The 11,922-nt window shown below is 35.4% G+C and overlaps 2 protein-coding genes across 2 annotated transcripts in view; one reads left to right on the top strand and one right to left on the bottom strand.

Annotated features, from left to right (window-relative positions):
* The window catches only part of PlexB (plexin B), a 79,942-nt gene that overhangs the window by 12,982 nt on the left and 55,038 nt on the right, over positions 1-11,922 (bottom strand). The window lies entirely within an intron of this gene.
* LOC108360636 (uncharacterized) lies at positions 3,775-5,854 on the top strand. Its single transcript, XM_017613002.1, has 2 exons — positions 3,775-4,610; positions 5,373-5,854. The coding sequence occupies exons 1-2, from the start codon at positions 4,508-4,510 to the stop codon at positions 5,669-5,671; spliced, it is 402 nt and encodes a 133-aa protein (XP_017468491.1). The 5' UTR covers positions 3,775-4,507; the 3' UTR covers positions 5,672-5,854.

Genomic DNA, 11,922 nt, shown 5'->3' with positions numbered 1-11,922 from the left:
AGTTCAAAATCAAATACTGAACATCTTATACGTATATTTATACAGATTCTTGTTGAAAAGTAGATACTTTTCAGTAGTAGTTTTACATGCTCTTTTTAGAGTGTACTTGCTACTTATTATATTTACTTTGCAAAATACTTATGCAAAAAAAATGTACTTTATAAATTGAAATTACAAATGCTTGATGTTATGCACATGTATTCCAAGTCCTTAAGATGGGTTAAATTATGTCTTTTTCATGAAAATGTTTGGTTTTCTTACAAATTATGAGATGTATATGTAACAAAAAAAATTGGATACATTTGGATACATTTTTGGCTTGGTCAGGGATACATTTTCTTGAGACGGCGCGGCAACACTGATCACAGCGCGCGATTAGTGCATTATGTCATACCAGGTATGTGTGTACGTGTGTATGTGTTGTCACCGCTGTGCATGCTTTGTGTACATATACTTTCTTAATTACATATGAAAAAGCATCCGAAGCGTGCAAAACGCCAGCCGTGCAGTGAAAAATGCTCAATTTTAATAAGAGCGTATTTGGATTGAATATTTCCATTATACGTAGTGTATGTACAAAGGAAAAATCCATTCTGTTAACGTTTTTCACGTGATTTAAATACGAGCATTTTTAAACGGTAATCAAATAAATTTTTTTTATTATTACAACACGTTTTTTTCTCAGTGTACTATTCTTTCTGTCAACGACAACCTCCACCCTACTACAGCTGCAAGGGACACTGAAATTCTACGCTAAACTAATGGGTCGATTATCGATAGCAAACGAACTTCAGTTGCGTTGCTAGTTGCCAAAACGATATTACAGATGACAACTGGCAACTTTTAACTGACAACTGTAGTTGCTAAAAAGTGTGTATACAGGCAACTACATTTTTGTGGTTGCTGGGAAGGTTTTTGGAGCGTATTTAGGAGCGAAAATTGAAAAGTTTGTCGTATATTTTACTTTTTAATAATTTGAACGATATTAACATTTTGCAATGCAGTTTGCTTTTACAGAATATGGTGACAATAACAAAACAATAACTTGAAATTTTAGTTCTCGTGGAGTACGCCTTTTGGCGAAACAAAAGCGAACACTCATTGCAAATTGTTTCCTTTATCAATTGAAGCACCTCTTTTAAAACTACCGACACACCAAATTTTCCAAATTGAAGTCATTGCTGTAGCACTTCCATCTGCGAAAAATCGAAGAGGTGCGCAAGCTTTTATGAGCGGAGGTATTGAAGTTGAACGAAGTGGTTCATCTGTTTATTAACCAATTATACTACGGCTTCTTTTGGAAATCCTCAATATGCTTTGAAAATGAACACAAAACCTTGAAAGCATTAACTTTTGCTTACAGTGCGCGGTAGCTCTAGAAGATTGGAATTATCATTTAAATGTCGCCTGATTGAGGGCCGTGTTCACTTCTCTTCCTCTTAAACAAATAATTGTGCTGAACTTGGCTTTATTGCTGTCTTTTCTTTAAAACTCTTTATTTTAATAATTTAATTTTACTCGAACAGCTTGTTTACAGCCACATACTGGTTGTCGAACTGTCAAATTTCGATTATCGATAACTCTACAGCAACTGAAAATAGTTGCGATTCGTAATACAAATTTTCTTTCCAGTTGCGTTGCCAGCAGGCAACCGAACCGTGGTTGCGTTGCTATCCGTAATCGACCCATAAAATAAGTCACATCGATTTTCAAACAACTCAACAACACGCGAATAATCTGGCACTGTAAGGGTATCAATCAAGCCCTGCCATCAGTACCTTCGGAAAGAAGGAAATCAAAAGCACAAAAAAGTGTGTGTTCACATAAAAGTGTATTTCCGATTAAAGTTGTTAATAAATTAGTACGCGGAAATTCCTAGTCTGTGTTTTAAATTAAAGCTCAATCTTTTAAATACTCGGGTAAGTTGAAATATTTTAATTTAGATCGCGCGTTTTCTTGTAATAACCCGAAATAAGTGGGCAAATAGCATAAGAGTACTCTTTGCTAGGTCCAGTTGCCACTGTAAATATTGGAATCCACATTATTAATAAACCAGTGCGCCGGAAATTTAAATATTAGTACTAAATTAAAGTTTGGTCCTGTAACTACACGAAAGATTTTGATTTCGATCGTGCGTTTTCATGTAATAAACCAAAATAAGTGGGCAAATAGCCTAAGAGGTTGCTAGGTCCAGTTGCCACTGTGAATTTCGGAAGCCACATTATTAATAAACAAGTGCGCCGTAAATTTAAATATTAGTGCTAAATTAAAACTTAATACCTTTGTAGAACAGCGTTCAGTTTTGGAAGCGCTCATCGACATTTGCTACAAAAAAAAATTAACTAAAACAATGCATCCATCGCGTTTCGCTTAGTGGCAGAGGAAGAGGAAGAGCGGTTGATGGCGCAGAGGCTCGAACGAAGAAATTTGCGTGATACCTACCACAAATCCCTTCGAGTCTTCAATCTAGAGTCAATCTTTGTATTTTTTGGAAAAACTAAAAAAATTCATTGATTGCTAGCTTATTGGTCCAAATGGATGAACAATTCATTACCCCTTTATTGCTCTGTTTTGGCATTACTCTATACATTTTTAAATAAATAATTAGATATTAAAACGCCCAACTTTACTACAACCATAGAGGGAACTACATCCTAAACGTTATGCTTGTAAGTTACTCCTTTTTCCGCATTTATCTATATGGGAATTTTTTTAGATATCGACAGCTGAGTTGAAGCTCTACCTATCTCGGCAGCCGGTTCGAAAATGTCCTATCTCAAAAAATGGCTCAAGAGCGCACTATAGCAACATATTTTCCAATTCTGAGAGAGAGCGTTTTTCAATCAAATTCTGACGTAGGGCGTTCTTGAGCCATTCTCTGAGATTTAGTGTTTTCGAACCTGCTGCCCAGATAGTTCGAGCTTCAACTCAGTTGACGATATGCTTATTTGTACATATTTATGTTCAATATTTAGCTTTGCGTGCCACGATTCCCTCATATTGAACAACACCGAATTGCGTGATTATTTTGAGAGGCAATATTTGCAAGGAGCGAGGAATGCCTGGTTTTTAGGTATTGTTGTTATATTAATATACACTTGACCGTAATTACACCCTTTGTATATTTTCAACAGGGGACGCAGGGTATTCTTTAGAGCCGTGGCTGTTGACACCTCATAGAGCTCCAGAAGAAGGCCTAAGGGAAATGAGGTTTAACGCAGCACATTCAAAGTGCCGAAACGTTATTGAGCGCACCAATGGTGTACTAAAACCCGCTAACGATGTATTCTTGGCGCAAGAGAACTGCACTATACAGCCGAAAAAGCTGCAAAAATCACAAATGTGTGCTATGCTTTGCTTAACATTTGCATTCATTTCAAAGCTAATGTTGACATTGAACTTGAAGTGTTGGAGCCTGAAGATGCGGACGTAACAATTGCTTCTCCGCAGTAAAGCGTAGTAGCACAATCAATTAGAACAAATATAGGATCCGCTCTTTAAATAATACGCAAAGCCTGGCAAAAACGTCGTTGATTTTTTCTTTTTTTTTTTCTAAGCCATTGGACATTATTTGAGTAGGGCGAGTCGTAGCAACTGACGAATCAGTAGTTGTGTTAGATGAGTGCACTAAGGGCACTCCGCGCTAGTTTAAACTTAGATCGCTCAAACTGCATTCATATCTAACAGTTGCCTGACATGTGGTTGGTCTTAGTTTAAATCCACAGTGTATATTATTTCTTAAATATTTCTTAAAAATTTTAAATAGCAAAGCTTACATTTTTTCTTTACAGATTTGTATGCCGCAAACACAACAATCTGGTAACATCTGCTCCAACTAGCCGTGCAACAACTACAATTTATCCTCAACAACTACAATTCATCCGCGGATTAGTCTCAACTGTGCCTACAACACGTTACTTTTCGCAATTCAGAAATCAGCAACAACCAACGTCCAGCATAAGTACCGGAACTACCACATCAACAATTGTTGCCACAAAAGCTACTGACAACCGAACTACTCACGTACTCATAAATCGCTCCAATAACACTTTAATCGGTGGTAACACTACACAATGCCTGCAGAACGCTAAAATTTTGAATAAACCACCGACAAATATTGCAGCGACGGCCGTTATCGCTAATAAGTCTCCAATTAATCACAATACTCATTCTCCTGCCATACAAGCTATGAAGCTGCGACAACAACCCCTGCGCCAAAACATTTCGGCCTTGCAACAAATTAGGCAACAAACACAACACCAGCAAAAATAACAGCAACAACAACAAAATATTCAACTCAGCAGGGACATCTCTCCCTGCGACAACAGTCGCTGCCCCGCCCGATGGTACTTCCATCACAGAAGCTGGAACTACTAAGCCTGAGGTTGAATCCGAGATTGACATTGTGATCAACAACGTGGTTTGCTCGTTCAGTGTGCGATGCCATTTGAATCTGCGTGATATTGCTCTCAATATTCCCAATGTGGAGTATCGTCGCGGGAACAGTATGCTGTCAATGAAGCTGCGAAGACCTTATACGACTGCGTCCATCTGGTCATCAGGTCGAATCACCTGCATAGGTGCCACGTCTGAAGAACAGGGGCATCAGAGTAAGATTGAATATATGTATTTTTAACCGACTTCAATTCGTCGGAATATTTTTTTGATGTATGTTACCGCATAACTTTGGACCACGTGAGCCGATTTCGAAAATGCTTTTATCGGAAAGGTGCCAAGTAGATAATTTCAGGAGTTAAAAGCCCTTCCGAAAGGCCTTTCTTAGAGCCAAGAGGCCTTCCACTCTACACTCCTTTCTTTTTTGTATGGAGTGGCACAAATTGAAGGGCTTCTTCTTTCGCTACCCATAGAAGGCCTTCCAGAAGGGCTTTTATAGGACGTACGTACGCCTTTTGGAGGAGTTCTTTTAAAGTTGCTTCTTTAATTTATAAAAATCATACATCTTTGAAGTATTTGCTTAAAGTTTATATCAAATATGCGTTATTGCAACTGAAAATGTTTATTGTAATTTATTTGTAATGCTGAATTATATAAATTTATGCATTCGCGTAAATTGTAAATGGATAAGCCCTTCTAGAAGGCTTGCAAGGAAGCACTGTTTCCAGCTTTTCTTGGGTAGGCCTCTTCGAATGGCTTCACTTAAGAAGGCCTACCGAAATTATCTTCTGGGACTAAACATTATGCTGTATGCATAAAACTTAATCAAATGCTTTTTCGTAAAATTTCAGACCTTTTACTCTATTTGTTCGAATAAATTTAAGTGAAAGGTATGAACTTTTAAGAAGAAGCAATTGCTTTATTAATGCGACCCATTGTCTATAGCAAATACTATAACATTTACAAAATTCTTTCAGTCCTTATGCTAATGCCACTACTGATGGCTTTTGATGTGCAATTAAGCTCACGTTTGGGCATGCTGGAGACGGCCCTAGTAGGCTACAAAAATATGTGCGGTAATTTGGAGAAGGAATTAACGAATGCCAAGCAATTACCCGTGGCAGATCAATCAATAGAAAATGTCATAAGCTCAGAAGTCTATCAGCATACAAAGAAAGAGTGGATACCAACGTTCTACAGTAACCATGTCCTAAAGCGCAATATGTGGTTGGTACGTTCTTGCTCTTTGAGTGAAATTCGTTTGCTTGCCCAATAACTCGCATAACTAATTCTAAATAAATTCAAGTTGGTAAGGCGTTAAACAGGCGATCGCGACTCTTGTGTTGCTGGACCGTTTAAAGCACCCAGATATTCAGTATATGAAGATTTGAGTATATAAAAGAATATGAGCTTTTGACAAAAATAAAAGATCAAAAATCAACAGTAACTTTTAATTACTTCAAATCTGCATTTAAATTCAGCCAGCTACAAAACTGCGTTTTCAAACGCTTTGTAAAACATTTAATTAAAAAGTTTCACTAAATATAAAGTTAAAATTTTTAATTTGCAGAACTATCTTTTGAAAAATAAATCAAATTTTAAAAAACAAAAAAAAAATTGGTTTAGCCGACCTAAACCATTACTCAAATTTGTTACTAGTTAGTAAGCATGCAACTATGTGTACATTAAGTACTAAAAACTGTCAACGTTTGGGAAACACTGATTTACTTTCGGCCCCGCTATCAGCTACAAAGATGCATAACTGCCGAAAGTACACCGGTACTTCCTTTACGATATCACTTGCTTATATAAGTATGTATCTTATCAGCTGAACATCATTATAGTCCAAATATACGTTGGAGTACACATCACCCGCTTCCGCATTCTTGGCACAAAGTTCCTCTGAGTTTGAATCGGCGCTCTCTTGAGGTATTTTCGCCCAAACATTTTGGTCCTTCGAGCCGGATATGAACCAGCGACCTATGGATGTATTTACATAATATTTACATATGTATATACATATGTACATCTTATCAAAAAACTTAATAAAATGGATTTATTTTTGGAATTTTATGTATATTTAGTGTACCCATACATACAGTGTCGGACAAAAGTATTGGCACAGAGAATTTTTCGCAATATATGCAAAGTTTTTTATTCTAATTTATTTTCAAAATTTTTTAATAAAAATATAGTTCGTACTTCACCAAAAAATATAAAAACAAAATCTCTAAACTTTGTGCAAAACTCAGGAAAATTCAATAAATTTGCATACTAATTTGCAACTTCTTATTCAGATTTTTTAGAGAAATTCTAAGTATGTAGTTTTATAGCCCAACTAATTTTAGTATAACAAAGAGCAAGTTTGAAGTATCTAAAAAATTGCGTTGATTTTTGGACATTTTTTTAGTAGAAGGTGTTGCTCATTTTCTCCATACAAAAAATAATTGTCGAACATACTTTGTACGGAAGAACCTGACTGAAAAAAAATTGCAAAAAATCAATGCGATTTTTTAGCACCTTCGGGCTTGCACTTTGTTATGCTAAAATTAGTTGAGCTATAAAACTGCATACTTAGAATTTTGCAAATGCAAATTTATTGAATTTTCCTGAGTTTTGCACAAAATTTAGAGATTCAGTTTTTTATCTTTTTTGGTGTAGGACGAACTATATATTTATAAAAAATTATCGAAAACAAATTAGAATAAAAAACTTTTCAGTTATTGCGAAAAATTCTCTGTGCCAATACTTTTGTCCGGCACTGTATGTATATACATCTATCCCTAACTTTAAGATCCAATTTTTTATTTTTTTTGCAATCCCTACGTATTGCAAGGCTGGCGGCAATGTTGAAGTCAAAAGCCTTCAACGTTTGGGAAACACTGATTTACTTTCGGCCCCGCTATCAGCTGCAAAGATGCATAACTGCCGAAAGTACACCGGTGCTTCCTTTACGATATCACATGCTTATATAAGTATGTATCTTATAAGCTGAACATCATTATACTCCAACTATACGTTGGAGTACACATCACCCGCTTCCGCATTCTTGGCACAAAGTTCCTCTCAGTTTGAATCGGCGCTCTCTTGAGGTATTTTCGCCCAAACACATAGTTAAAATGAAAACCCTGTACTAAAACACATCTCCTTTAAAATTTGTATGACACTTAAAAAGCCCTACGAACAGAATTGTATGCGTTGCGAGTTTGGTTTTTTGCATCTGTAAAAAATTAAAAATGTCAGCGTTTCTACATTTTATCAACGATATATGTATGTATGTAAATGTTCATACATATGTACTACAGATCTCATTTTCATTCTTTTATATACACTCATGTAAGTATGTATCAAAATGAGCCTAAGAAGTTAAGTAAACAGAAGAAATAAAAACACCAATATTTAAAATATGATTACATCATAAGAAAGAGTCTTTTCATTTTAAAGAAAACATACACTCTAAAAAATTTTTGTTTAAATTTGCGCATATTAAGATAGGTAACCAGTTTCCTCTCTTAATGAATGCAAATTTAAACACTACTTGCTTACTTTTACTTATCATATGTGTGGCGTAGAACAAATTTCAAATTTGTTTTTTGAGTTTTAAACATTTATTGTTCACATTTTCACAGTTTACACATAAAATGTTTAAAATTTCCTCTAAAAAATTTTCGTTTAAATTTACGCATATAAAGAGAGGTAACCAGTTTCCTCTCCTAGTGTATGCAAAATTAAACACTGTCTGTTTACTTTTACATATCAAATTTGTCACGAAGCGCACACAAGGGATGGGTTTTGGGGGTAAATTTATTATGATATAAGAAATTTTGATAGAAAAAATTTTCTTTTCCATTTCTAATGCGTCATTTTGTAAGAATTTTTCTTTTTTCTTGAGAGCTCTTTAAAGTTTAACTGCGAATGAAAGCATTGTCCTAAAAATATGCAATGCATACTCACTTACTGTTGGTTTTTACACTTTACAGGCTAAAAATGTTTACCACTGATATGTACTTAATAAGCATTCGAAGATTTAATTTGCTAACTTCGAATTCGTTCCACCAAAATGAGCTACATGATAAAAATACAAGTTCATTTAAATTTTCGTTATTCGAAGTATTATAAAATTATAAACCAGAAATCGACGAAAATGAATAAAAAAAGTGTAAAATCTTAGTGAAGTTATTTAATTTATTTATATTAGAATTCTTTTGTAAAGTTTTGTATTACTTTTGAAAGTTGAGTGCATCTTTAACTGTAAATTTTTTCATGATTTAATGATCGGATCTAAACCATCTTTCCTGTAAAAAAAGAAAATAATTATTGGAATCGGTTCACGCGGTGCAAAGTTATGGGGTGGAATAAATTAAAGAAGTAAAAATACTCCGAAGAATTGATAACCTCCTCTTTTTTAAGCCGGTTTTAAATAGTCTGAGTTCTTTGTAAATTTTATATAAATAAAATGCAATTGATGATACTTTAAAAAGTTTATTTATTTATTTCATACTGTATAAACCCTTTCCCCCCAAAAATATATTCCTGCGTGCACCCCTGGCACTTAGTATTTATTATTTGTAAAAAATATATTTTTACCTTCAAAATGTTTGTAATTTTAAACATTTCATGTGTATATTTCAAACAACTCATGTTCAAAACCAAATCTTGAACATCTTGTGCGTATACTTGAACAGATTCTGGTTGAAAAATAACCACTTTTCAGTAGTAGTTTTACATGCACTTTTTAGAGTGTACATAACTAAAAAAAATATACACGTTTTTGTATTTCGCTTACAAAAGAAAACAATTACTGCAAAAACTAAAACAATATATCACAACTAAATAAAACTTATGTACTAAATAAAAAAAGTTTGATCGCTACATATCTACCCTGAAGAGCAAAACTGGAACAATAAAACGGAAAGTTAAATTTGTGGTAATGTACTTTTTCAATTTATTGACTTTATTATAATTCAAATTTGCATTTCGCCTTACCGATGTTTAGCTTAACGTTTAACAATACAAATTTTTTAAGATTTGCAGGTGGAAACTCAGTAAAAAATTACCAAACAAAAATTGACTGCATTGTCCAGTTTTGCACCCTCTTCATTATTATTCTGGGCCATATGCACCGCGACCTCTGAAGTGATCTATTCTGCGTGAACCTACGCCCTATAGGGGAAGGCTTTTAATGTAGCCTAGCACTTTCAATGGCGTTTTTTTCCAGATTTCAAATGGATTAAGTGTAGCATCACCCAAGTGAGCTAGTCTGCGCCTAGCAAGAGCATCACATTCACAGAGAATGTGTTCTGGCGTTTCCTCATCCAGCTCACAGAAGCGACAGATATTTGTTTCTGACATCCCTATTGCGAATGTCGACTGGCTCGCTCACCCTTCTATGGCTGTTTTTTAGTCGTTGGAGTTTGCGTTTATAAAATTTACATAAGAAAGTGGTACTATAATGGATAAAAAGTAAGTCAATCGAACTGGAAGTTGTAAAAAATTGTGAAATATACATACATATGTATGTATGTGTCTGAATTACGGATCAAAAATTATAATCAACAAAAGGCAACTTGCGCGGTTGGTCGTGCTGATGCAGGAGAGTGCGGACATAGGCAGAGGAATTTCCGGAAAGAGTAGGGGAGGAAGCTCCGCTTCTATTGGGAAAGATACATATACAATATCTCTTGTGCATATAACTCCGGCTACGCCATCCACAGTGTTTTTGCGCAGAACCAACATCAAAAGTTTACAAAAAATTGCATAATTTATCGGAAATTTGAAATCTTTATTTTAAATTAAAGTTGAATTCTTTCACTACACTTGTATGTTAAAGTTTTTAAACTCGGCTCACGCGTTTGGACACAAATACCCAACATCATTGTACCAATATCTAAACCGTACCGTATTTCTTAAACTTCCATAAAGTTTATTAATGAGGAAAACAGCTTTTCCTGCAAATCATGTAAAGCCTAAAAACCGTGAAGCATCGGGTACGCAACTTCTATTCATAAAACTCACCTATGTACATACACTTCAGCTTCCAACTCCGAGGGATCCGACGAATCTCGCAATTCCCTCCTTGCTTTAGCCAACTCTACTAATCTATTAGCTTCCACATCATCTTCCTCATCACTAAACCATATTTCAACTGTGTCCATTTTTTAAATTTTATAATAAAATCAATTATTTTAAAAATGATGTAAATAAAACACTAAAGAAACAAATGTAAACAAAAAAACAGCTGTTTACAATTCTGTCAACCATTCACAATAGTACACATTTTTATCGATCAAGTTACACAATAGCAAAATAAAAGATGATCGACTCGATCGACAAATTTCTATTCTACTGCCAGTCGACACTCGTAATAGGGGCCTGAAAGATTAATTTTACTGAGGTGATAGCGAAGGGAGCAATGTCCCGTATAGTACCCAGTGAGAGTTTTTAGGTATTCTCTGCCTAAGTTGAGTAGTTTTTTTTAAGCATATTTTGAAGGGCAGATAAATCGTTTGGCTTGTCTCTGCCCTGGACATTCCATCCAGTGCCTGTTGAACATTTTGCTTACCCAGTTATTTATGATCTCCTTTATGTGTGCTTTGGTGAGCCCACAAAATGCAATCATATACTACCTGACTGTCCGACAAAATGTAGATATATGTATTTCGAGGATGTGCCTCTTCTAAGGCATTCTCTGCCATATATTTCTATTGCATGAATCTCCGCTTAAAAGATGGTTGGGTCTCGATTTTTTGATGTTCGGCCCAAATATGCCAGCCCCAGTTTTACCATTATCAAGTTTATATCCATCTGTGTAGCAAACCTCTCCATTCCAGAGAGCACGATCTGCAATGTATACCTCAAAATTTCTAGTTTTAGAACTATTGCGTCACCATTTGAAATATGGGGTAATTGGCGAATTTCATTAGGACCCTCAAGTGACCCGTCATATTTCCGATCTTCAGATCAGAAGTGTTTAGGATTCTTATGCCGCAAAATAGTAAAGTGAGGTATTCCAACCAAGGCGCTGAGTGCATCAACAGGGCAGGTCTTCATCGCGCCTGTTATGTAAATGCAAATCATTCGGTGCAATTTAGTTAGTTTTGTGCTTGCAGTACTTTGTGTTGCCTTGGTCTACCATGCCAAGGATGCGTAGGTTACTACCGGCTTTATTACAGTATTAAATGACCAATAGGTCAATTTAGGGGTAAGGTCCCATGTTCTACCAAGAAGTCGCGAACAGACAAAGAAAGCCTTTGTCGCCTTGTTGATAACCACATCCAAATGTGCATTCCAGTTGAGTGTTTTATCAAGAGTTACCCCCAGATATTTTACTTCACTGGAAAATTCTATTTGTGTCCTGCTCAGTTTAGTCATAGTTAACTTTCTCCTTCGAGTAAATGGTACAATAATAGTTTTCGTAGGATTAATAGTTAGTCTTTTATCCTGACACCATTTTTGTGCGATACGTAGGGCTTGTTGCATGCGGTTGGTGATGGTTTCGTCATGCAGCCCTGTTATGCAGATTACCAG

This window comes from Rhagoletis zephyria, unplaced genomic scaffold, assembly GCF_001687245.7.
Source record: "Rhagoletis zephyria isolate East Lansing unplaced genomic scaffold, Rhagoletis_zephyria_1.1 Rzeph_scaffold_00598, whole genome shotgun sequence".
In the NCBI taxonomy this organism is placed as follows: Eukaryota; Metazoa; Arthropoda; class Insecta; order Diptera; family Tephritidae; genus Rhagoletis; species Rhagoletis zephyria.
Note: the sequence above shows the minus strand (reverse complement) of the source record. Positions and strands in the feature narration are given on the sequence as shown.

Excerpts from the sequence above, each read along its gene's own strand:
- LOC108360636 (XM_017613002.1), top strand. The coding sequence starts at position 4,508 with ATGCTGTCAATGAAGCTGCGAAGACCTTATACGACTGCGTCCATCTGG. Across the intron at positions 4,611-5,372 it reads TGAAGAACAGGGGCATCAGA|TCCTTATGCTAATGCCACTA; the intron begins GTAAGATTGAAT and ends AAATTCTTTCAG.